Raw genomic sequence first — 27,849 nt, 5'->3', positions numbered from 1 at the left:
GGGACTAGCTCTTCCATAGTATTGTAAATTAACCCCCTTTCTCAGGGGTCCATCAGTTTGTGACTCTATGTAGGCCCTTTCATATGAATTAAGCTTCCCCCAACACTGGCGATTCCAACCTTTTCCAGTTTTGCTGGTGTGTTTAACTCATTCAGTGGTGGCATTAAGCATAACCAAACACCCATGTTGTTGTTTTTTTTTTTTTTTGCTAATGTGCCTTTGTTACGTGGCATGCACAGATTAAAACTAATGTCATTTCCTTTCCCCTAACAATAGCAGTACATTTTTTTGCACACATTTTGACATTTCTCTAAACCAAAACCCAAAAAATTAGACCGGTTTCTGTGTAAGTAATCGAAAATGTAAATGCTAATAGAATTGCAGAGTTTTGTCAGGTTATATGCGCAATGCAGAGAGATTGGAAAAGCAGACGTGGTAATTAATATTGCTATATAAATATATGACAGGCTCATAACACGTAAGACATGGGAAATACAGTTGCAAATGGATTATGTCACAATTTCTGCATCCACATCTGAAAAATCCAATTGAAAATCCAATTTGCATTTCCTTTTGAAAATTGTCTGTAATATCCTTCCGTAAACCTTGCTTTTGAACTGACAAATCAGGGCTCTGCAGTGCATTTCTGACTGAAAACTGAGTGCTACTAAAAATAGCTTTTGGAACTTAACCAAAAATGTTTCTTTAATTTAGGCTATACTGTGAAATATGCACTGTTAGTTTACAGTGCTGTACCTGAAAGTTACTGTTAGACAAAATCTGAAAAGCACTGTTTATTTTACTTGTATATTTGCTCTATTTAATTTATTTGTGCCCTTGCCTGTAGTTTTATTATTTGTTCTTATTTCTTTATTCTTATTTGACCAGTCCTTTATTCCCTGAACATATCGAACAGAATCCGTGACCCTAAAACAGTGTCCCGAAACAAACTGTGAGCAATCTGAACAGTTACACCCCTTAATTCTGACTCAGATTATCAGGGAAAGTGTTTTTAAATAAAGACTGAAAAAGTTGTTGTTGAAGGTGGTGCAGTTTGTTCATAGGCTAAGTTTAGGGTTGTGTTTCTGTCGACTGTATTTAGGCTTCAAAATTCAAAGTTGTGTTGATTTGTGAAGATGACCATGATGAACAAAACATGGTAAAATATCTTTCGTCGGACACAGAGCTTATTTTCCGCAATAATCCAAAAACCAAGATACTGGATTTTTGGCGAGGGTGAGGCTAACTTCAGGGTTTGCCAACAAAAACACGTCATAAGCCAGCGTTACCAAACCACGGCTATTTACCAGCTAGCTAGATAGGGTGCTAACATGACGCCATTGAGCATATAATGTGCTGTTGATTATTTTCTGGTAACAGGAAGTGGAATGACGTGACCTATCTTTGGAACAGGTGTGATCTGCAAGTCAGTGCCACCTGCATTCAGCCTACACGTAATCCCCATTCTGCATGCTTTTGTCACACTTGCATTGTTCACATTGCTGATTTGTGAGCACTGTAGTGTTTAGACAAGAACATCTGCCATGTGTGACGGCTGCCAACAAGAATCTGAATGATCTCAGACAGTCGGATGTGCTCTGAAATTCAAGTTAAACTATGACCAGCCAGTATTAGAGCCCGGAATAAACAACGACCACTTGTGATAAATTTAAATAGGCCTCTAAAAGAGTAAACAGTTTAAAGTATGATTCTTTAAATAAAATGTTGATCTGTTTTATGGAAAAGGATGTTTAATGTCTATATGAGCTCACAGTTCTAAACAATCTGCATGGGAAGAGGTCACATTTAAACCATTTATGAAAACAAACTGTTATGACTTCAGTCAACAGATTCACGAGTCTCCTGTGACGGCCAGTTAACTGCAATTCCTCCAGAGCATCCCATTCCCAATTGTCCCATTCCAAGCATTCTGGAGGGATTCCCTCTTCCGCTGCTTCCCTCTCTAATCCTCCACTCCAGGAGGCATCTATATTTGGAGGGAATTGTAGAGAGCTCCAGTCCAGATGCTTTGCCAGGCCAACACCTGCTCTCAATACAAGTCAGCTGGGAGCAACTATCCCACATCAAGCACGTCCCCAATGCTCTTGCAAACCTCAGTCCCATTGGCTTTTTTTCTCTGAGCAAAAAGGCGCTGTTGTGTCTCGCCTCAAAGGCGCCTGTGGCCTCTTCTACTCATCCATTACTGCAAGTGAGACCACTTGGCTCTGATGGTTAGATGCGACCCGTTAGGTGTGTCCAACAAGGATTTGTAGACGTTTCATCTTACTCTTCATTAAGTGAGATATCCTGTCCAAAATCCTGGAAGAAAGGCGAGACTTGTTGTTTCCACGTTTTTCCTCCATGAAGGCACATATTACAAAATGACTTGGCTGAATCACAATGTGTATCAAATTACACAAGCTGCCAACTGATGATGAACTTGAAGTGTCCTGGCCTCTAAAGAGACAAATCTGTCTACTGAGATATGAAGAGAGAAGCAATTATTGACACTTAGCATTCCTTTACTCTAACATCTCTTTGTGGCACATGAACAAACAGAGATTGAACAGTATTTTAAAGTTGATTTTAGTAATCTCATTGATTAGCACAGATCTTCAACTGAGTAGCAATGGTTTATTAAAAGTGATGCTTTTTTTGAAGCGCACTGGTCTCTTTTGGCATGTCCTCTTGTGAATAGATTGTCCTGTTGGCCTCATTCACGAATTTCCATGCAAAATGTAATTTACCTCATTCAATCCAATGCGACAATTGATTAATTGAAATTATGAATGGTTTACACAAAATTTGGTCTTTGGGAAGTTGACAAACAAAATCATAATTATTAATTATTTACCTTGATTATCTAATCACAGGTATTAAATCTGCATGCTATAGTCTTCGACACATCCAAAACAAACCAAGCAAATGTTTTGATAAAATTACTTTATTGCTATACATATTTAAATCGACACTAGCATGAGCACACATAGTGGTAAAATGTATAGCCTGAATGCACTGTAAGTCGCTTTGGTTAAAAGCGTCTGCTAAATGCATAAATGTATGTATTTTATATAAAAAGCTAACAACGAAAAGCAAAATTTCAATGTGTACACTGTAAAACATTATTGTGATTTTAACAGTAAAACTAAAAATGCTACAGTAAAAACCAGTTAATTGGTCATCAGTAAGTTCCCATACTATATACGGTGAATAAATTAATTATATTTAATGTAATTAAACAGTAAAAAAACCCATAAACTGACACTCCCAGAATTCCCTGCATGACACTTATATATAGTTGAAATAACGGTTTCTTATCAGTTGTGTACATTAGGTTGGACTCATGGATTCAGATGTGTGTTATGCAGCTTGGATTAGGATTATCCAGCATTTCATGTTGCCGATCTTTGCTTGATGACAATTGCTAATGAGAGTGACAGTGCTAAAATAACTGCAGAGGAACTAAATTTAAAGTCTCAAGTTTCAAGTCTGTGTTTTATTCAGGCTTTATTGCACTTGACAAAAATCATTTGGACAGGGTAAACCAAAATTACATTATACACACGAAGGCAAGCCAGATCAAACCCACGATTTGGTCAGCACATTGCAAGCGTGCAGTCCTGTCTCATGGCACTTCTGTATTCTTGCATTACTGCTGCAATCCACGGCTGATAGAGTTACTTCCACGTGTCAGTGCTGTTTAACCTGAGATGCCATTATTAGGGTAGTTAACTAAAAGCATACTGACAGTTGAGAAGTGTGTGCTGTTTTTACTGAACTGCTGCTCTGCCTCGACAGCTGTTGACCTGAAAGGACAAAGAGTTTACTCTAATGGCCACAGTGCTAAGAGTACAATGGCAAGACTTGATTATAAAGATGAGTGAGGTTGGGCTAGGAAACAGAACAGACACTTGCAACTGTATTGATAATAAATCAATTCTATTACAGTCAACATTATGGAATAGAGAAACCTGCTTATTTTAACTTACCGTCTTAAATTCACAATGCTCATGCCACAAGACAATGCAAAACAGAGTGGCGTAAGTTGGCAACTACAGTAGCTTGTATTGCTTTCTGTGTGACCGTCTGCAATGCTTTCTATGCCTGTGAAGTCCGCTATATCCTTTACAAATTGCTGTAAATCCATGTTGCATCAAAATCAGTATGTTAATTAAACAATCTCATTTTCTGACACATTTTAAAACCCACTATTGCTGTTTTTTTTCCCCTTGTCCAGTAAAAAATGTTGTTTTGAGGATTTTTACATTGCAGGATGCAACATGTGCTTTTGTGTTCTTACATACTTTCACAGCGTACCTTCAAGGTCTTATTGTTCATGCATAATTTAAGATATATAGTCATGCAGTCACAAAATTAAACTTCTCTAGATTTATTTCAAATAACAGCAAAACCCCACATAAAATAAAACCAAAAACAGTAAACAACCCAGAAACATTAGTCGCACTACAAAGTATTGTAATACATAAAGTCATTTTAGGTTCAGCAACATCACATCTTGTCTGATATTTTTTTCGTGTTTCTTAAAACTTTAGAGATACGCTACCAAAATAAATGGATAAAACCTTAGTGCCTCATAGAGCCATCAACATCACATGTAACCTCACAGAGAATGGAGTAATATAATGTTCTTCCCTTCATCTCAAACAAAACGGCTGACTGATAACCATCTCAGGCAGGATGTGCTTTGCTTGGTCCATACATTGTCTGTAATTAAGTATAAATATGAGTGTTTATTTCAAGTTAGACTAAAAGGTTAGAAAAACATACTTGTAATACATGTACATAAGACTCTCCATTCTACAAAAACACACAGGTGACACTTTTAATGTTTTAAAAAATAATTTACAGAATAACAACGCATGAGTATAACATTCAACCTGACAAAGTTTATATATCTAAAAAAATACTTTGCACACTAGAGAATGAAGTTGTCTGCTCCAAGCTTTTGTGTGTAGATAAAACATAACGCCTTTAGCCTAATTGTTCTAGCCATTAAAAATCTATTTCATACGGAGTGCATATCATTAAGTGCAAATCATTTGACTGTTACACATTGTGCATCTTTCTTAATATTGGTCAGAGCTTGGCAGTTGTTTTGCAACAGCAGCAACAGTATTTTGTTTTGCAGAACATACCTCTTGTCACTGCTATTTTGAACCCCGAGTTTAAGATTAGAGCTATTGCTTTGTTTAGCAAATATCAGAGTAGTGCATTGCATCGTTTTCATCAGCACCTGAACATAAGCTCAGGATCAAGTTTTTGAGTGCAAGGTAGTGGGACACAGTAAATGCAACTCCACAGACAAGTGAACAGGGCAGTGTTTTTGTACGTCACTGTTCAGGTGCAGTGTTTCTCAGGAGTCTTTTGGATTTCAGCAGGCACTGAAGGCTTTAATACGGGGTGCTACTAATTGCACAGTGAGTCTCCCTGCGGTGAGGTGATGCTGAGGAGGCATGTAGAAGAAAAAGGCTTCATGCATCTGAGATGCAGCTCTGGATCTTATCAATCCATAGCTGGGCACTCTGAGCATCTGCTGCACAGAAGTTGTACACTCGTTTAGTGGTCTTCAGCTGCAGGGACATAGAAAAAGAGAGAAGAGATTTTTGTGTACTTTTATTAAGCAAGGGTGGATTTAAAGGGTTAGTTCACCCAAAAATAAAAATGAGCTTATGTTCAACTCACCCTCGAAGCATCCTAGGTGTATATGACTTTCTTCTTTCAGATGAATCCAGTCAGAGTTATATAAAAAATTATCCTGGCTATTCAAAGCTCTATCGTTGTAGTCAGGGGGTGTTGCAGTTGAACAGTCCACATGTCGTCAAATAAAGCTTGCTCATCCATAATAAAACGTGCCGCAGACGGCTCCAGGGTTTTTGTAAGAAAAATATCCATATTTCAAAAGTAATACACACTTTTCTCTTCCACTGACTGTCATACACTGAAGCAGTTCCAGCGGATGACGTAAGACGCACGGTGTTGCGTGATTAGTGACGAATGCGGAGAAAGAACAAAACAAAACGCCAGTCACGAATCAGAAGTACAAACTAAGGATTTGTAAAGAAAAATGTCTGAGGATTTCAGTATAAACCAAGAGGAGACTGGTTTTCTTTTGCTAAAGTAAGGAAACTTTGCTTCTTTTGCTCCTATAAACAAACTCGCGAGACTAGCATACCTCAGAGGCGCGCGTGCTGTGGTTACATGCTGCGTCATCCGCCGGAACGGATCTGCGTATGACTGATAACGGAAGTGAGAGAAAAGTGTTTATTACTTTTGAAATATGGATATTTTTCCTACAAAAACACATGGATTCTCTACTGGGGGCCTTTATTCATCTCCTGGAGCACGTTTTATTATGGATGCGTAAGCTTTATTGACTACTGGCTACTACTGTTTAGCTTTGAATAGCCAGGATAATTTTTAATATAACTCCGACTGGATTTGTTTGAAAGAAGAAAGTCATTTACACCTAGGATGCTTTGAGGGTGAGTAAAAAACAAGCTAATTTTCATTTTTGGGTGAACTGACTCTTTAAGTCATCAAAAATGACAGTGTAGACTTTCCTAATGTTACAATTCCAAATGAATGCTGTTCTTTTGAAGTGTCTATTTATCAGAGAATCCTGAAAATGGATCACATATTAATAGTTCTGGTCCCGAATGCTGATGGGTCAAAGTAACAGCACGTTCACCATGTCACTGTGGCTGCGCCATTAATCTTATTTTACATACTTGAAAATATTAAGGACAGTTTTTCATCAGAATGATACAGGTATGGCAGCCAAGTGCTATATCTTGAGTATTGCCACAATTGAAAATATTTCAAACAAGCAACATAATCTGACATAAATGCTGTTTCTTATGCTCAAATACCATAAAAAAAGCATATAATTCAGGCCAGCCAATGCAATATGAGTGCACCATCTTGGTGTCTCTTATCCTCAGTCTCAGACGTCATGCCCACGGTTTTATTTAGTGGAATAAACACATAAATTAAGCAATAATCTACCACAGCCAGCAGTGCAGACTGCTTTTAACACGGGCAGATAGATTTCTAGTACTTGAAGAACAAAATGTAAATTTATAAAACATCTTTTATTTGTGAAAAGAATGGTCTATCTTTAAGGATCAGGGTTTTTGGAAAAACATCAGGACACCCACAGGGTCTGGTAACATAAGACTCAGAGGCACATCTAAAGGTCTTTGTTAAAGCACAGCCTCACGCACTGTATTGCTTCATTAATACTTACATCAAAGAAAGCCTTTTCACTGATGTGTTTGGGGGCTCCTATAGTTGGTGTGGCAATCAGGACAGATTCCACTTCAGCCAGGTCAATATAGCCTCGACAGCTTGTGTCCACATCCGTCTCATAATACCTCAGCTATAGGGTGTGTCAAGATGCATGACAAATAAATGAATAAATGAAGGTAAAGACCAAAGTGCAAAAATGTAATAAACCACTCACCTGATGTTTTGTTATGTCCAGAACAAACCACCTAGCTTTCCAAGCTTTAAGTAATGCCCCTCGCTTGTACAGGATTCCCTCAAATGATCTGTATAAACAAAGATATGATGGCTTGTTTGCTTTGTCGATAAACTTAGATTAACCGTATCAATGGTGTTGTCTGTCATTGTTACCTGTTGTCTTCATTCTTTGGGGTAAACTGATTATAGAGCGTGGCTGCCCTGCGATTAACCCCGTTGACTGCAGTGGGGCTGCTGTCCTCTACGAGACCGCTGTCAGGTAGGTGCAACATGGAGTGTCGCTGATAGGCCTGCAGGTTGGAGGTGGGGACCAAACCAGAGATGGACACTGACTTTTTCCGCAGCTATGAGATTAAAAGGGCAAGAGATGAGGCCAGTATATCTGGAAAAGACACTTTGCCGCTTGCATAAAGTCTACAAACATGGATGCTGCATTGGTGCTTTTTAAGGCATGTCTCCCACCACAAAAAAAAAGCTTAAAAAAAAAGTTACAATTTCATCCATTGTCCGCTTTAAAGCTGCAGCTCTCGTGATATTGGGGTTACTACATATAGCGTTTCTATTAAGAATCCCATCAATAATAAATTATTTTTGAGAGTTGGTCCATAAGAATCATTATAGATCAGTTCTGGAAATGTAATTTTAGGGGTACATTCAAATTGAAATGTGCACAGAGAAGAATCCAAACCACCAAGAGTAGCTTCAAACCAAATGTTAATTTGAGCTTGAAATAAATATTTGTTGCATACGTGCCACTTGAAATGCCACTCGAGGCAACATTTGTGAAGCAAAGTGGAACTAAAATAGCTGGAAAGAGAAGCAGCACTCACATTGCCTTCCTGTTTGAGGTCTTCTTGGATGCTGTCTCGCACCTTCTCCAGCGTGGTGTGCCAGGGCTCAGACGGCTGTCCCAGTTCTTCCTCTAGCCTCTCAATGTCCTGCAACCATACACATCCATTTAAAGGCTTCCCTTCTTGCAGGTGCCTTTGATCATCCAGGAAACCTCTGGGTTCTGCTTTGACATTTTTGTCCTTCCAAGCAACAGTGAAAAGCACTGCTTTGTTGGTTGTTTGGTTTATAGTGGCTGTCTAAATCCTGCTCTTCACAGATAACATCAAATGTGGATGAGGTGAGACAGATTGTCCTTTGAAAAGTTCAGAAACACTGACACATCCAAAATATCTGACATGGCATAAAAAAGCATGGCATAAATACTAGGTGTGTTTTTTTTAAATAATTTTTTTATCTGTGTGGTGCAAACAGAGAAAACTACTAGTCACTGTTTCTGATTGGTTGCAATTTTAATGCATCATGCAGCATTTTCAATTTGATTGTGGGAGGAAAGGTTGCTCTTTTGTCCTGATGAGGACTTGGTGTGAAACTATTAAAGGACAGAGACATATGGACTCACAGCCAAGAGTTTGGTGATGGCATCAGGCTGGGCCCGGCTGACGCTGCTGTAACATGGCCAGACGATCCTCCTTTTGGTGGTGGAGATGGTGTCTGGCTCTTCCGTGCTCTGAGAGCGCACAGTGGGCATACACCAGTCATAAGACGGGCCTGTGGACAACGTCTCCCCTGTGTAGAACTCCCATGTCGTCAGATTGGGGATAGAAATTAGTGGTTTCAACACTGCCTAAGTGGAAAACAAAGAAAAAATGATTTGTTGGATTTTTCGGTTCTGACTTTACATAAAGGTGCTGTAAGCAATATTAGTCACTGTAGAATTTCTGCTAGAATTAGCCACTGAATTAGTCATCCTTGCTCTTTCCAAGTTTGTACCGTATGGACCATTAAGCATGTTAACATGCACTCATTATTCATCTGTCAGAATTTATCCGATCCGATTTCAGATTCTGAAAGGTCAGTTTATATGAATTTTGCAATCTGACTCGCAAAGTCATTTTTATGTGCATTTCAAGTATTCTAAACAAAACATCAGTGCATGAACAGCGCCCAAGCAAGAAGAGCTTGTTTAGCAAATGTTTAGTAAATATTCTGTCTCAACTGAACAGTTCATAAGATGCAAATAAACATTCATACATTTGTAAGACTGAAAATGTGTGCAAAACATGTTTATTTTTCTTCTGTTGATTGGATTATCTCAAATCTAAAATACTTTCAAATTCAAAGAGGCATGATGCTTGTTCATTCCCAACCTTAAAATATCACAGTCTCAAGATTATACCGTGCTGCCCTTTCTCCAGTGGTTGGTTGTAAAACAGGAATGGGGAAGAAAGAAGAAACAGCCCACAGGGCCTTTTACTCTCACTAAGCTTCATGTTTTTGTTGGGCTATGGCTGAACTGATTCACTCATTTTAAAACAATGTCAGGGGATGACTGCCAGTGAGAAGATTCCCATGTTAAAAACAACATTTACTCACAGCCTGGATTTTTGAGGATGGGGCACTTTCCTATTCTAGCTTTGTTTTTGTACAGAGCGTCACACCACCCGATTCACTGCTTTATTAGGTCAAAGAGGCTGTTTTGCAATTGTGAGGAACTATTCTTCACTGTGAATGAGATCTGGCAAAAGACGTCAGCATGTTTGGGACTGGTAGTCAACATAACCTCTAAGCCGAGTGCTCTAGGGTGAAGGCCATTAGAGCTGTGTGGTACCTCTGTACACACTCAGATAGACTCTTTACCTCCGTCTCTGAGGGACTGTACAGGTAGTTGAAGAAGAGAGGGCTCTTGTGGTGCATTCGGCTGATACACTCCCAGATACAGATTCCCCTCTTGGACGGCTTTTCTCCTTTGTCCTCAAACAATGTGCCTTTAGTGAGGAGACACAAAGAAGCACTTGTTAATCACACATTACTCAGAGTAATGTGATAAGGTGTGAAACAAAATATCAGAAGCCAAGTCGGATAAGACTAGAAGCACTTAAAAAAAGTGCTTTCAAAGGTCATCGGGCTGCTACAGGTAGGTAAAACTTTTCTGAGCAAGACTGCATGTGTTTGTTGTAATATTTTACAGCTATTCATTGCCTTGTTTATTTGAAGAACACAGCTGAAAAACATTTGCACAATAATGTAATTATGGCAATGGAAAAAGACAAATACTGTATTGTGGAGGACTGTGAGTTTCGTTTTAAAGGACGACATGAGGAGTTACACACCGTGCTCCAGGCGCTCGTAGTCCGAGTCCAGAAGGAAGTTCTTGAAGCGATTGGAGATGTAGTGGTATGCCAGAAACCTCAGATAGTATTGATTAAACTCAAACTCAAGGGGGTACTGGTTATGAACCTGGAATAAGAAAGTCGACGCGTCACACTGGCGAAGCTGTTTGGCCACATTTCACGGCCACACTGATTCAACAAATATGAGCAGGATACCATTGAGACTGCAGTTCAAGAAAATTATTAATAAACGGCCAGGAAATTATTAGTTAAAGGGAATTTAAAAATAACAGCAACAGGAGAGATGTAATGTGATAATGTACGGCCAACAGGATCTAGACAGAAGAGCTTGCAAAGTTCTCACACTCCAGGCCACCTGGACTTCCTGGCAAAAACAACAGCTGCCTCTAAGATGAGACGCTTCTATTTTCAGATGCTTTTTGCTATATTTCTGTGGCCTGAGAAATTCCCGGACCTCCATTGGGTCATTCAAGTGCTCTACGCCTTGATTTCATCAAATATGCCTAAAATCAGTTAGTTTCATGGGAGTGGTGCACATTGTCTCTGGAGGGAGAAAAACTACGTTAACTTAACGTAGCACAGACTGAACAGAATCCCCAAAATTGCAGTTTTCCACTAAACGTGCTGATGTTGGGAGGTGATGGCGAAACACTCCAGCAAGGACAATGCTGGCTGCAGGTTGAAACACCATCTGTGTGCGATCATTTCAAAGGAAGCTGGGGGTAGGTAGATGTGCCGAAGGAGCAGCTCTGTCTAAATTACTTGCCCACCATGGGGATTGCAAAAGGAAAGCTAGAGCATGCATTCTGACAGCTGAGTCTTTCTCGGCCTCCTCCTTCTGGCTGGACACTGCAGGAAAGCTGTGAGCTCATGGATGAAGCACGGTGGGAACAAGAGAGGGGTGGTGTGAGAGACAGAGATTGGGAGTTGATTCTGGGCAGTGTGTGAAAAAGAGAGATGGAGCAATTGGTTATTTGTTATTTAGCAGACACTTCTCCAAAATGAACATGGACAGTCCCATTTGGTGCAGCCTGGGGTTAAGGTATCTTGCTCAAGTGCAAAATGGTCATGTGGTTCATGAGTTATTCCATCTGTGGTTTTGAACGTTTGGGTTTCCAGCCCAGATCTTTAACCACTATGATTCCACCACCCCAGATAACAGAAAACATCAGACTATTGGTAGTCAGATTGCTAGTTCAAGAACAAGATCTCATCATCAGTCATTATCTCCTTGAGCAAGGCAAGTAACCCCGGGTTCCTTTGGATACAGGTTTCAGCTACATGACTGCTTATAAAGTCAACTTGCCTGATGAACACAGTCAAGAAACTGGAGGAAGATGGGAGTGAACCCGCTGCCCTGGCTGCTGGGGGTCAGGTTGCCACGTTGGCTGAATTTGTGGCCAAAAGACAGCCACTCCTTCTCAAAAAGCACCTGAAACCCCTCTAAGGTCCTGTAGAATGGATCACTGAGCACTTGCACAAGGGAAACCACCTGCAGAAACAGAATGAGAGAGGAAGAGTTACAAACAGGGGCTGATGCTTGATACGTGCCCAATGCCAGTAAATGTTGTCCCTATTGGATTTGACCCTTGATGATCCAACTCATAAATTGAAAAAACATATTGACCATCAGAACTCTGCCTAGGAGTTTTCTTCTCTGCCCAAAAATAAAGCGCCGTATTCTATTCAGCTTTCCATTTCACTCTGAGATACATCAAAATGCTAAAGTAAAAATTTGTTGCAACATGATTCAAATTTAATTTATAATCAAAAATGCATTGTGAATACCACTTCAAAAAAAAAAGTGTCTGCCAGAAAATAAGATGTAAATGTTACATATAAAACATTGCTCTAACCAAATGTAGAGTTTCTACAGAACCTATTTCCAGGAGTTGCAGAAATAGAATTATTTAAGCATTATCAGAGCAATATCACAAAAAAAACCCCCAAACAACAAGCAATATCACACCTCCCGAGACGGAAAGCATGGTCCCGTGACAACAACGTGATTCTGTTTTACTCCTAAAGAGCCAAACATATGGAGCCTATTTAGATGAACATATCAGATCAGGCCAACAGAGAGGATGGCAGAATGGTCAAGAAGCAGGGAAATGAACAGGAATGGTCTTGTTCAGACACGTGCCTGATTCTGACCACAGGCTACATTTAACAACCCCAGCGGACACACAGAGAACACAACTCTGTTTCTCATAAACCGATCTCATGAAGTGGGCATGGAAAATATAAGCTGTGCCTTCAAAAATGTCTCTACTGCACTGGCATACAATTCAAGTTTCAACGTTTTCAAATATGTTCTCCAAGCCAACTTCATTGTGCAAAGACAACTGTTAGGCATTTGTAGGTTTGGATTGGCACTACCTGCTATAAGATGTTTCTCAGGATATTATTATTATTTCTGTGTTGAACGATGAAAACTGATTGAAGGTGCATTGGGTATCCTGTATAGAAACATAATGTTGGCAATTCCATTTATTGCCTTGTGATTAATATTTGAATCAGACAATGGCCAAAGACAAGGCTCTAAAACAAGCATCTAATAAGCAAAAGGAGCAGGATTGTTTAATTGTCAACATGCAACAGCACGTGTGTGAGATGATGCTCACCTGAGTGGTAATGTCCCAGCCATCCTCAAGACTAACTAGAACAGATGATCCACAGTCCAGCAACTCCACCACAACCAGAGCCAGCTGCAGCAGCTTGTGTAGCTGTTAAACACGCACATACAGAGTACAAAACAACACATTCTAAGTTTAGCAGTTCCTGTACATTTACTGTAATGCACACTGCTGACTAAGAGCTCTCGGAGGGTTTTGGCAAGGATCTCTACAGATAATATTGTTTTAGTGTCTGAGACACAGTGGACCATAAGGCCAAAGGGGTTTATGAGTGCATGGCTTTCAGCATGGTAAGCAACATTGTTTTGCTTTAATTGTGTCATGCAATTTTCCCATCTTTGTCTTGCACAGTTTCACATGGGTGACTAGTTTTGAGGAAAGACTTTTCAACAGGGTCAGAGTCACACAGGCCAACCCGTTTCTGGTTTTCTCAAGATATAGGTCATTTTGAGTCACAATAGAGGGAAGGTCCAGGGGTAGTTTTGATACAGAACAGGTATCTGCTGTGTGTGTTAAGAGATTGTGCTAACCTGTAGCATCCATTCGCTCTCCTCCAGAGCCTTAAGGAAGGAGTCTTCTGTGTCTGAGGACATGGAACTGGGCGCACACGCTCTTAGAAGCTTCTTGAAGGAGCCCCTCACCTGCCTTGTATCCGTAAACTCTACTGGCACCACTTCACAGTTCAGCGCTGAGTCCAGTCTCAAGCCCTGTCATTGAAAAGCATTTGGTACAAACTTTTAATTCTGTTTTGTTTAATTCATGGAAAAAATCAGAGGGTTACACTTTATTTCGATAGTCCACTTTAGACATTCTACTGACTATAAGTAACTTTGTAACTACATGTCAAATACATATAAACTAAATCTCAGAAATTTGGAACTACATGTCCACTAACTCTCAGAGTAGACTGTTAGGGTAGGTTTAGGTTTAGGCTTAGTATAAGTTGACAAAGAAAGTGTTAAAAGATATTAAGCAGACAGTCTACTAATACTCTACTAACTGCTAGTTGACATGTAGTTGTAAAGTTACTTACTGCTAGTAATGTCTAAAGTGGACTATCAAAATAAAGTGTTACCAAACAGAGCATAGAAACAGACATTTGGATTGTGCCTCTTGGAAAAAAGTTGTATAGAAGCTTTGCTTGTTTACAGACCAGAGTCACAATTTTGTATCCCAAAAAAGCTTTTATTCTATTCTATTCAAGGCTATAAATTTGAGCAGACCAACTTTACTATTAATATGGATGAAATTAAATTTTCACTTCACAGGCAACCACGGAAATTCAAAACAGACAGTTAATGTACTGAGTAGGACCCGCCAAATAACTGTCAACCATACGACTGATTTATTCCAACTGTTAATTTGGAATACAAATTTTACACTGAATGTTAAAGAAACACATTATCCATAAGGTAAAAAGCAGCAAAAAGTTCCTTCAGGCATCCAAATGTTATGCGCTGTATACAGTGGACTACAAAAGCAGTCTTGAGTCGCTGGGGTATATTTGTAGCAATAGCCAACAAAAACATTGTCTGGGTGAAAATTATAGATTTTTCTTTTAAGCCAAAAATCATTAGGACATTAAGTAAAGATCATGTTCCATGAAGATATTTTGTACATTTCCTACTGTAAATATATCAAAACTTAATTTTTTATTAATAATATGCATTGCTAAGAATTCATTTGGACAACTTAAAAAGCGATTTTCTCAGTATTTAGATTTTTTTGCACCCTCAGATTCCAGATTTTCAAATAGTTGTATCTCGGCCAAATATTGTCTGATACTAACAAACCATAAATCAATGGAAAGCTTATTTATTCAGCTTTCAGATGATGTATAAATCTCAACTTCGAAAAATTGACACTTAAGACCAGGGTCCAATATCACTTCAGCCAAAAACAAACCAAATGTGTCAATAAATCAGGGCTTTTATAAACACTATTAAGAGGTCCTTGTCTAGTCAAAAATGTATTGTGCATTGGAAAGAACACTGTCCAAGTATTTCAGGGTGATATGAACTGGTCCACTTCAAAACATAAATGTTAGGCCTCTTTTCCTGTAAAAGGTTCATCATACAAGGTCTGCATCAAATCCTTAGCTTCTTCTCTCGAATAACTCATAGTAAGTGACAAAACATCTTTACCCTGAGGTGAGACTTTTCGCCAAAGATGTAGAGAGCTGCTTGATGCTTGAGGAGTTGGGCCTGGAGGTTCTCAATGCCTGTAGGGGGCGCCAGATCCTTGCCAGCCAACCGCGCGCCCATATCGACAGCAGCGGGATGCTGGCTGAATCTGCTGGTAGAGCGCAGACTAGACCACACACCTTTAGGGGAGAGGGGATACAACAGATGAGTGTAAACATCAGGTTAGGCAGGATTACAAAAATCACAAACCGACTTAACTAATACCAAGGACGGACAAACATGTTAAACGTGTAAGGGGTAGGGGATGTGAAGAACTTTAAATGATTGCTGTTCACGCACGCACACACACACACACACAGTGCTAAACTAACAGTACTGGTGATTACCAAAATAATTTTATGTTTCTTTAGTCACAGTAATGCTAAAATATAATTGTTGTTATCCATGAAAAAAAAAAATTAATTATTCCAAACCTTGGTCACTAATATACTGGCCAATGCCCAAAGTAATAGTCTCAATAGTATGCAACATACTACTATGGAAGCACATTATCACATAGTTTACTGACCACTCGCCTAATATTTGTTCTCATGAGTGCTGATTCAGAGCTCTGTCATTAGCTACTACCACATACTAAACATTCACTAACAAACTGTACCACTGAACCTCAAAACTGCAGTCACTACAGACCTGCCAGAACAAACTACAACACAAGTGCTCTTGTCACGCTCTAGTTTACTTCAGGGAACCAGAAAAGTCAGAGGTAACCTCATTGTGGTGTGACTTTCAGACACTACAGAAGCATGGAGAGAGGTCAAAAAGATGCTGAGAACATGGATTAAGTCAAGTATGAATTAGGTTAGTAAGAATGAGTAAAACAAAAACTATACCTTGATTGTGAATTATTCCCTTAGCTGAAGCTTTTTGGTTTGAGTGAGAGAATAGTTTATCCCTATACCCAAGTACTGGTAGATTAAGGGAGCAGGAATTGGTGGTGGAACAGAAACGGGAAATAAAATCAGAAAACAAAATTCACACACATGCAACAATCACCCCCTTTGATGACAGACAGGACAATCATTAGCAGCTCATCACAGAGACAAGAGAAATGCTGCAGGCCTGTATAACATCAGGATTTTAAGATAAGAGGTTCTAAGATTTATAGTTTTTAGCCAAATAAACAACATCACTAACTGCTTTTGGAACTGTCAGATATTAGAAATTTTTTTTTTCAATTATTACATTATTAGTTCATGCATATAAAAACCAGATTACTGGTATTACTGTACATTCATATTGTGCAAACAGAATAGAGAAGGGTTTTTATTTTAGTGCTCATCTCCATCTCTCACTCATAGTAGGGATAGACCGATATGGGTTTTTCTATAGCCGATGCCGATGTTTAGAGGTCAGGGTCAGCCGATGGCCGATATGTGCTGCCGATTTTTAGGGCCGATATCTTGAAGTTTTCCCCTACATTTGTATGCTAAAATGTCACACTAATAATAAGTGGGTGCACAACATTTCTAAACTTATCGTTTATTGAGCACTGACTTGAACCATCTCTCGAATCTTAATTTTGTGCACTGCACGGTATTAAAATAAAAAATGTATCCAAAGTTAACCAAACAAATCAATAAACTGAAAAAGTATTAAATATATAAAACAGGTAATATATATATATATATATATATATATATATATAGTCAATCATTTACATAAAAGTTTTAGAGCATTTAAGTAGAATTTTTCAAGTTTGTTGGCACATAAATGTAAACTTAAATATACATTTAAATAAATACAATTTTAGAAATAAAAATCAATTAAACTGAAAAATATAAAAAATTTAATATATAAAAAATAAATAACAGTAGTGCTGCAAACACACTAGCAACCAGCAACATTTGTGTTTGGTATAAATGACACAGAACATCTAAAGTGCATTCTAATTTCAAACTTACATCGCATGCTGTTCTTTATTAAAATACAGTCAACCAAACATATAAAAGGTTAAACAGGTCAGTTTAAATAGACCGCAGTATACCGCTCCACTCTGCTGTTATGCACGTTTTGGCTCAGTTGAAGAGGATGATCTTTTCCGTCTAGTTTACATTTAAAAAAAAATAAAAAATATTATAGTTTAACATTCAGATACATTGTGAATATGGAAACATTTGGATATGTGCAGAACGAGACGTGAGTAATAACCTCCAAATACATCTAGTCAAACCCGCGCTCGCTCGTCCTCGTATGGATCGGATCATTTTTCAGATCAGCAAAAAAAAAAAAAAAAGGGTCAAGACAAATAAACATACGTTTTGTCTACTATAACACTACTATAGTATCATTTGAAAACATTGCAGTTGCATTTTAAAATACAACAACGAGCACCGCGAAACCATTTAAAGAGGCACATTCAGCGGTCTCCTTGACGGGAAACAGTCAACAAAGTAAAATGATCTTCAACGTATGGCGCGCTCTCTTCATTTTATCAAATGATCATAATCACATCTATTAATTTTACAGTCCTGCTACTAGCATTTTATTCAGACTAAAACCCCTTTAATTCGGGTGAGAAAGCTTTTTTCCAAGTGGCTTTTGCACATAATAATAATACCGCTGCAGACACATTTTGCAGCATTAAGATTAACCAATTAAGGCACCAATAACACGGGGCTGCCCGCCGACGTGCCTGACTTTAAATCGGCGCTACTAAACACGGATATCGGCCGATGACGATATATAAAAAAAATGTACATATAAAAATATATACATACAGGTCCTTCTCAAAAAATTAGCATATTGTGCTAAAGTTCATTATTTTCCATAATGTAATGATAAAAATTAAACTTTCATATATTTTAGATTCATTGCACACCAACTGAAATATTTCAGGTCTTTTATTGTTTTAATACTGATGATTTTGGCATACAGCTCATGAAAACCCAAAATTCCTATCTCAAAAAATTAGCATATCATGAAAAGGTTCTCTAAACGAGCTATTAACCTAATCATCTGAATCAACTAATTAACTCTAAACACCTGCAAAAGATTCCTGAGGCTTTTAAAAACTCCCAGCCTGGTTCATTACTCAAAACCGCAATCATGGGTAAGACTGCCGACCTGCAAGAGGGTAAGACACAGAAAGAAATTTCTGAACGAATAGGCTGTTCCCAGAGTGCTGTATCAAGGCACTTCAGTGGGAAGTCTGTGGGAAGGAAAAAGTGTGGCAAAAAACGCTGCCCAACGAGAAGAGGTGACCGGACCCTGAGGAAGATTGTGGAGAAGGACCGATTCCAGACCTTGGGGGACCTGCGGAAGCAGTGGACTGAGTCTGGAGTAGAAACATCCAGAGCCACCGTGCACAGGCGTGTGCAGGAAATGGGCTACAGGTGCCGCATTCCCCAGGTCAAGCCACTTTTGAACCAGAAACAGCGGCAGAAGCGCCTGACCTGGGCTACAGAGAAGCAGCACTGGACTTTTGGACAAATTTTGCATGTCATTCAGAAATCAAGGTGCCAGAGTCTGGAGGAAGACTGGGGACAAGGAAATGCCAAAATGCCTGAAGTGCAGTGTCAAGTACCCACAGTCAGTGATGGTTTGGGGTGCCATGTCAGCTGCTGGTGTTGGTCCACTGTGTTTTATCAAGGGCAGGGTCAATGCAGCTAGCTATCAGGAGATTTCGGAGCACTTCATGCTTCCATCTGCTGAAAAGCTTTATGGAGATGAAGATTTCATTTTTTCAGCACGACCTGGCACCTGCTCACAGTGCCAAAACCACTGGGTAAATGGTTTACTGACCATGGTATTACTGTGCTAAATTGGCCTGCCAACTCTCCTGACCTGAACCCCATAGAGAATCTGTGGGATATTGTGAAGAGAAAGTTGAGAGATGCAAGACCCAACACTCTGGATGAGCTTAAGGCCGCTATCAAAGCATCCTGGGCCTCCATAACACCTCAGCAGTGCCACAGGCTGATTGCCTCCATGCCACGCCGCATTGAAGCAGTCATTTCTGCAAAAGGATTCCCGACCAAGTATTGAGTGCATAACTGAACATAATTATTTGAAGGTTGACTTTTTTTGTATTAAAAACACTTTTCTTTTATTGGTCGGATGAAATATGCTAATTTTTTGAGATAGGAATTTTGGGTTTTCATGAGCTGTATGCCAAAATCATCAGTATTAAAACAATAAAAGACCTGAAATATTTCAGTTGGTGTGCAATGAATCTAGAATATATGAAAGTTTAATTTTTATCATTACATTATGGAAAATAATGAACTTTATCACAATATGCTAATTTTTTGAGAAGGATATATAAGGATATATATATATATATATATATATATATATATATATATATATGTTACGAAAAGTAAGGAAATGAAAAATCAGTTTCATAATCAACATTTGTGTGAACAGCACATGATGGGAAATGTCTTAGCTTGCACCTGCTGGAGTATATTTGGCTGTGGTGAGATAAAGACCTAATTTCATTGCATAAAAACAAAGAAATGAGTCTTTAGCAGCAGCTGTTATCTCTAACCCAGATTTCCAGAAATATGACAAGAAACATTACTGAATCATGACGTCATCTTAGACCCATCAGCTGGGACTTGCATCTATTAACCAATCTCTGTTCAAATTATGAGCTCTTTTCCAAGAACTCAACCCATCATGACCTGACATGTTTTATACTAAGACATGATGTCCAAAACCAGACAGAACCAACAAATACAATAACAAGATTTTATAATGGGGTTTAAAAAATAAAAAGATGACTAGTTCATCCAACACTGGAAATTCTGTCTTCAATTACACACACTCAATTTGTTTCAAACCCTTATGACTTGAGGTCGACCGATGTTTCCGCTTTGCCGATTAATCGGCACCGATAGTTGGTTGCAAAAATCCACGGCGATAGTTTTTCCAGGTTGCATACATTGCTGGAGCAGCTGAGAAGGTCCGCTGTAATTATACAGTTAGAGAGCGAGAGCAGCCTCTAGAGGTGGAATCACTGACACCACATGCAGTTTGTTTTGACGTGACACTGTGCACTGCACAGAGTGGGAAAATTCGGATGCAGATTTAAAACAGACAACGAAACAGTGTATACAGTACACTATAGTGCAGGGGTTCGGTAACCTTTTCGGCATGATATGCCATCTTAAATTTTTCAGGTTAAGCACTGGGCAAACACCCCCCCTCCCTCTTTTTTAATGCATTCTGTATTATACAGAATAAATTCATGTTTCATATAGTACATACACATTTTTAAATGATACAATAAAATAAAACAATAGGCCTATTTGATTTTCATGCAAATAGTTTCTGAAGATTTTTTCATAACATTTTTTTTTTACTTTTCAAAAGTTTCTTAAATAACAGATATACAGTGTGACCGTACTGGACATAACTGTATATGTGTGTGTGTGTGACAAGGCCAATGCATTAAATCCACGCTGCTTTAATTGATGTGCGCAAGCGATCTGAAGCGCCTACGTGCTCAGCTTCTGTGAACAGTAAACCCCACCTACTTTGATTTGATTAGCCATCTAAGTCATTTTGACATTAATGAGCGCTGGACGACCGCTGAGGCTTTGATCTAAAGTGCCTAGTATGCACATCCGTAGACTAGCGCAAGTTAATTCATCAACTTTATTAGTATTTATAGGTCCTAACAGGCTGAGCGACTATGATGAGCTATTACCTCAAAATGTATGTCAGTATGCAGTTTTCCCATTATACACATTAACCATATGTATGTAATTTCAGTGCTATAGCCTTTGTGTAGATATTTAAAGATGGTCATTTAGTTAAAAAGTGTGTTAATTTCAACTAATACATTTTGAAGTTGCTTCTGTTAACATTTGGTAATGAACTATGAACTAACTTTAATGATTAATATATAATTAATATTTAATACTAATATTTTTATTCATGTACAAAGTGTGGTTCAATACATTTTTTTTTAATAGTAAAGCGTAGTAGTAGTTTTTGCTCAGTATCCATTTTAAAAACTATCAGTTGATTAATCAGAATCGGCCAGTTTGGTCCAACCTAGCTATTGGAATTGATAAAATCCAATTTTGGTCGACCTCTACATATGACTTTGGATATTTAGACTTTCGTATGGGGTTGGAAAGACATGAGGCTGAATAAATTACTGTACACAATGTCATTTAACAGAATCCTCTCGCAGATGTAAATTACTCTACATGTGTCTTTGATCTGAGGTGAGTCTGGTAATGGGGCATTTTCAATTCAGAAGATGTGAAAATTGAATCTAAATCTTTGTAATATTATCTTCCGTGATGTACAAAAAAGCACAAACTGTTTTAACAGCAAATACCTTCCTGCTTTTAATATCACATTCAATGATAGTGTGCAGATATTGACCTAACTGGGTAGGTGGACACTTCTGCACTACACACCACAAAATCATTCACAATAGGCGTTCTGAATCTATCTACATGGCTAGCTTTTTGGATTTTATGAAATACTCTCGTACTTTGGAGAAATGTGGCAACAAATATCTGCAAGTTCAGCAGAACCATAACCGCAAAAAATGACAGAGCAGTCCAAAGTCAAAGCAGTATGAGCGTGACTACATGTGTGGGAAGACATATGGTCTGTGACAGAACACAGATAATGAGATATCAAGACAGAAGACAGTCAACTAACGATATCAGATGAAAGATGGGGAATTGGTTGACGCTAAATATCTCCTTGGAGTCGACGGAAATGAAGAATAGAGGCCCACTCACCTCCTCTGGCGAAGCTATTGGTGAAGGAAATGTCCAAATGGACAGGGGCCATCTTTGGTATTCTTGATGCCCTTCTTTCACTAGCTAAACAGATAAAAACACACAATCACACACACCATGCATCACGTACTAACACAAGCAAATAAAGCATCATAGCTCTTTCCAAACCCTAGGTAGCTGCCAAATACCGATATAGATAGCATTCTAACATATTGGCACCAAACACTGACCAGAAATTCTCTTCGTGGGTCTATCAAATAACTCAAGTATCATGCCTCACCTGAAGCACAGACTTAATTCGCAATTTTTATCTAAGAAGCATAATAATATATATATATATTTATATGCCTAAACGCTTTCTAGATAGGCGGATCACTAGGTTTTGGAACCAAACACAACAGTAATTAATGCTTGTAGTTAGTAAACATCTCAACCCAACCACTTCTGCAGGCCATAGCAAATGTGGATTAGTATGAATCAATCCAGTTTATGGATGCTGCGGTGGCCTGTATGCCGAGAAAGATCAGTGTCAAGGTCCAATTACACAGTAAATGTTTTGAAGACACAACACTGCTCAAGTCAGATTTGGGTCTGGTCTCTTGCTGTAACCCATCTTGAGTATCAAAGTCTGTTCTGAATAGAAAGAACTTGAAGCTGCCATGCAGCACTATCATCAGAACTAAGCTAAGCCATTTGCTTGTGAGAGGAGGCTGCTTTTTACCCAGCAGGTGGGGATAAATGGAACAATATGGTGGCAACACAGCATAGCTTACGGGGCAGGATCTGTGTGGTCTGAGCAATCTGCAATACGGCTGTGGAGAGCAGTGAGTGCAAGGAGAAAGATGGATGGGAGGTGACCTCGACATGTCCTGCTCTCCTTACATAACCACACAATTGTTCTCCAGTTCCTTTGGAAATCAGCCCAAAACATAAATAACATTTTGTGCAACCAAGAGGAAACCAGGAGGAGATAAGAGCCTTGAAGAACACAAAAAGGTGCAAAAACTAGTCTAAACAAGAAACCGAAGAATCAGCCATTGAGTGAAGGATGCACCTGATATCTTTGCAGTACCTGGAGACAAGCCGATGAGGGAACGGTTGGTGATAGTGTTGCTGCCGTTGGATTTGAAGTAGATGGGGATGGAGCTGAGGATGGCCTGCAGGTATTTCTCTTGTTCCAGACTGCTGGAGGTCTCTGAGGAAGTCGGAGCTGGTAAAAGCAAGAGAGCATCTTAAGAACAGTCGTTTCTCTCTTGAAAAGTAATTTAGTGTTTTTCAACCAGGACATCAAAGAAAACATCAAAGGGGAGCACAGGATGAATTAAAATATATATAATTTTTTAATTCCCTTCAATGACTATTATTTGTATTGAAAAACATACAAAATATTATAGAATCCCAATCCCATCAATACTCCCAGTTCCTGTTAATAAAAAAGTTTTGAAAGCAAACAGCTTTGTCATAATTAGAGCAGAAATCCTAGAGGAAATATCTTATGACGCCAATATTTTGGCAGCATTCTGTCAAAAATGTTGAGAACAGGACTAAATGGCCAAAGGTCTGGTCCACATTGCAGCTTATTCTGGCCAAAAACAACCTACGACAAGAAGACACTGAAAAAAGACCCACCACAGTTTGTTTACTTTATGTTCCGTTAAGGGGCGTGTATTTCTGAATATAATAGACAGCCATGAAGAAAATGTAACTAATGCTTTGGTAGTTTCAGTGAAAAGTCTGGTTATCTTTGTCAAATCCAGTGATTATTTCATCTTCAAAAGAGCTTATTGCATCAAACTCGTACTTTGTAAAAAAAAATAAAAAATAAAATAAAAATAAAACATTCTCAAAGGTTGCATGAAGTCATCCAATCAAGATGAGCGCTTGCCAGATCAAGTAATCACTGTCCAGAGTTGTTTGCAACATGCATTAGATAGTCAGTGAACAGGCTGTGGGCATGTTGTCTCAAGGCTGGGACTAATATTTACTAATATTTACAGCCCTGTCTGATTGCAAACCATCCCCAAGACTGCTTGATGTAATATGAATATTTTACTGCACAAACATACCTGCTGAAGAAGTGTTCTGAGACTTGAAAAGTCCAACCACACTCTTGCTATGAAAACCACCCGAACGAAGTAAAACTGCTTTGGTGCGAGGGTGTTTCCAACACACCACTGGCAGGCGGTTGTGCCGGTAGCAGCGGGACACCTTATGGAGACTGCCGTCCTGAACGGTTTGAGGCACCACCAGGAGACCAGGGTAACTGTAAACCACGGATATTATCACCATTTAGAAAAAAAAATCATGATTCACCAGTTGTAGCTGAGAGATTGCTTTGAAAAATGGTACATAAATTTCTGTCATTGTTTTTCACAGGGCACTCTGTTCCAAAACCTAGCAAGCTACCCACCTAAAATCTAGACAACATTTAAAAGTAGCAATGAAAAAGAAGTTTCAAAAAAGAGCTGTTGTTTTCTTATTGAGACGTACAGCCAAGCGAGACAGATTATCCAAAAAAGTAAAATGTAATTCAAAGACTAGGTTTTATGCATTGACTGTTGATTGGATTTTCAGATGTGGGCATTGCACATAAAAGTGGTGGCAGATGAATGTGAGCTTTTTGATTCAACATTACAAGGTAAAATTTATATTTATAAAACAAAGAAACAGATGAATTGTTCACAATGCATCTATAACATGCATTGCCAAAACAGTTCATTATCATTTCATGCTGAGTTTAAAGGAAAACGCCACCATTTTTCCATATTCCACTATGTTCTTAATTCAATTTAGAGTTGATACGTACCTGTCCCATCTTAGTGCGTGCACTCAATCACTGTACCGCGCGGTGCCACTATGCTAGTGTTTAGTTAAGCTTCATTCATTTCTTAGGATCCAAACAGGGATGAATTTAGAAGCCATCAATCAAAGCACTACAGCGATTGAGTGCATGCACTGAGACGAGAGAGGTATGTATCAGCTCGTCTAAGTTGAGGGAAGAACATAGTGGCAATATGGAGAAATGGTGGCGTTTTCAAATATATGCAGCAAATCAAGGGGCTGTTTAAACGACAACATTTTCAGCCAAAAACAGGAAACCTTTTATGCGCTTTGACAGTTTACATAACAACGCCGTTTTGGGCACTGAAAATGCATGCTTATGAAAACGGATTACAAAGTGCAAGTTTTTGAAAATGGCACCATTATCATTTCCGTGTAAACACCCAATATGGGAATCTTTGAAAACGGTGACGTAATGCACGTGCATAGTGCATGTTAAGTATGTGGAAATGCGCAGTACGTATCGCTTTTAAAGGCAAGCGCAAAAAACATACACAACAATGGCGGAGTATACGGTACTGTTGTTGCTGCTTAAGAGTTTCTTATGAAGCTTGTGAAGAGCACTATTTATGCAGCTTGCAGAGTTGCCATCTAGGTAGGCAGTAGGCAGTAGGCTGCTCACTAGGTTTTCAAACAAAAGTCTAGGAGTTGGGTTGCTTCTTGCCTGCGACACAATGAGTAGAGTCTGTTGACTGGCGTAACACGGAACTGCTCTCCGCTTTTAGACTGTGTGGAACTAGTGCTAATAGTACCCAGACCCAGCCTCTGATAGTCACGGAAACAGGCTCGCTCCACTAACTGCTCCAGAGATGACTTCTCTGAGGTCTTCAGTGTGCTGCTGGCAGGGGGCTCACCATCATCTGAGACTGAAACATCAATTTCACACAACTGAAGGGCAATGACTGCTGACATAAGACATTTTTCTAACATTGTGAATTATACTCACTAGAGATGTCATCACCCTCATGCCAGGTCATGTGACTGCCCTTTTCGTTTTTCTTCAGAGTAGACTGGCGACCCATTGTGATCTTGCCTGCCCTTTTAGCCCCTTTCACAATGGTCTTAGATAGTGTTCTACAAGAAACAGATTTTCATTTAATTGAACAGTACACCCAAAATTTGGTCATTATTTGCTCACCGTCATGTTGTTCCAAAGCTTTATGACTTATTTTCTTCCATTGAACACAACAGAACAATTTAACAATGTCTTGGCCACTCTTTTAACCCTCAAAGACCGATATAGCAGCCCACGGCTAAGAATAACTGTTGTTTTTTAATGTTTAATAACTTTTGAACCACTAATCCAATCTGAAAGCTTTAAAAGCTTTTTTTTCTCCACGTTTCGGAGATATCCTATTTATCTCATTTGGATATTGAGAGGCACCGTAGTGCACATGATTACGTCATCACATTTTGACAACATTGATTCGTCAGAAGAAACCAATGCTTTCGTTCCTCTGAGCCAAACAGAAATGATTGTTGACGCATAGTCCCACCCTCCCGAGCCCAGATTGGTTCAAACTGTACCATATTCAACCAATAAGTACTCATTTGAACTACTACTTAACATATTACTTTTGAAATATGAACGAACCCAAAAGTGAAAGTGAAGTCTGTCGCCAGTGCATGGATACAAACACAAACTAACACATTTGCATGAGAAAACTCTCTGAAAAAGCACAAGAAAACACACAACAGAGAACTTTGACATAAAACAAATCAAAACCATTGATGAAACAGTGGTACATATCTGATAAAATATCCAAACACTGAGTATTTCTCACTCATTTTGTGTAGTTCGTGAATCATTTGCACTGTTACTGCTCTGTATTGTTGAAGACAATTTGTGCAATTGTTATACCATAGCCTATGCTGCATAGTTTGTGTTTATAGTTCATACTGAGATTGAAAATATATTTCTCAGAAGAAGAAAAAAAACTTGTTTTGTTTGGTTTTGTTATCAAATAACACTCTTTCCATTTTCTTTACTCATTAAAATGTTTTTGGACACATCTCTATTGTTAGTTAACGAAATAGGCCTGTTTTTTTTTTTACTTAAAAGCGCAGATAACAATATTGTAATAAATGGCTATAATTTGCTTGGGCAATGGTATATATAAACAAAATTTTATTTGGAAGTGTAAAACACACAGACTGAACTTTCTAAAGAGAAATAACTAAACTAGGAGTTTCTGTTTGAGTACACCGTAAAAAAACTCCCAACTGTTGCTTGCATTTTTCTTAAAATTCTGTAATTTCATTCATTAGGTCTGAAAAACAAAGAAAAGTGCAGGTGTGTCAGGCGCCCCAAAAATGTTCTAGGTTTTTAAGGGTTAAATATAATGAAACTGAATGAGCACTGGGGTCAAAAATAAAATAAAAATATCATTAAAGTAGTCCATATGAGGTGTGTGCTAAATTCTGAGTGTGCTGTAGTGATGCGATAGGTTTGTGTGAATGACAGAATGAAAATTAAGTTAACTTGACGTGCTTTATCTCTCCTTGGTGCTTTTAAAAGAAATAATTAAGTAGTGATGTCTAATCAATTAATTTGATGTTTTTTTGAGTCTGATTTCTGATCTGTTTTTATATTAGATTTATGCATTTAGCAGACGCTTTTAATCCAAAGCGACTTACAGTGCATTCAGGCTATCAATTTTTACCTATCATGTGTTCCTGGGGAATCGAACCACCAACCTTGCGCTTGATAAGCAATGATCTACCAATTGAGCTACAGGAACACTCCATTATATATGTTGAAAAACTAGTTTGAATGATTTATTTATGAATTGGACTGATCCAGTTCTCAAGT

General features: G+C 38.7%; 1 protein-coding gene across 6 annotated transcripts in view; it reads right to left on the bottom strand.

Annotated features, from left to right (window-relative positions):
- Positions 1-4,374: 4,374 nt before the first annotated feature.
- LOC132110527 (myotubularin-related protein 13-like) overlaps positions 4,375-27,849 on the bottom strand; it is a 158,445-nt gene continuing 134,970 nt past the window's right edge. For 2 of the 6 annotated variants that reach the window (XM_059517219.1, XM_059517227.1), the window contains exons 25-41: positions 25,984-26,111; positions 25,702-25,903; positions 24,263-24,459; positions 23,269-23,406; positions 22,197-22,280; positions 15,427-15,605; positions 13,813-13,989; positions 13,271-13,372; positions 11,953-12,138; positions 10,626-10,752; positions 10,153-10,280; positions 8,915-9,139; positions 8,334-8,441; positions 7,657-7,847; positions 7,484-7,571; positions 7,268-7,399; positions 4,375-5,591 (exon numbers count right to left, since the gene is read on the bottom strand). In XM_059517219.1, coding sequence (XP_059373202.1) covers positions 5,493-5,591; positions 7,268-7,399; positions 7,484-7,571; positions 7,657-7,847; positions 8,334-8,441; positions 8,915-9,139; positions 10,153-10,280; positions 10,626-10,752; positions 11,953-12,138; positions 13,271-13,372; positions 13,813-13,989; positions 15,427-15,605; positions 22,197-22,280; positions 23,269-23,406; positions 24,263-24,459; positions 25,702-25,903; positions 25,984-26,111 — 2,491 coding nt within the window. In that variant the 3' untranslated portion in view covers positions 4,375-5,492. Of the gene's footprint in view, positions 5,592-7,267; positions 7,400-7,483; positions 7,572-7,656; positions 7,848-8,333; positions 8,442-8,914; positions 9,140-10,152; positions 10,281-10,625; positions 10,753-11,228; positions 11,820-11,927; positions 12,139-13,270; positions 13,373-13,812; positions 13,990-15,426; positions 15,606-16,316; positions 16,392-22,196; positions 22,281-23,268; positions 23,407-24,262; positions 24,460-25,701; positions 25,904-25,983; positions 26,112-27,849 lie in introns of those variants that run through there. The other 4 variants (XM_059517262.1, XM_059517235.1, XM_059517245.1 and 1 more) reach the window with 4 other exon arrangements.

This window comes from Carassius carassius, chromosome 2 (assembly GCF_963082965.1).
Source record: "Carassius carassius chromosome 2, fCarCar2.1, whole genome shotgun sequence".
NCBI classification, from domain to species: Eukaryota; Metazoa; Chordata; class Actinopteri; order Cypriniformes; family Cyprinidae; genus Carassius; species Carassius carassius.
Note: the sequence above shows the minus strand (reverse complement) of the source record. Positions and strands in the feature narration are given on the sequence as shown.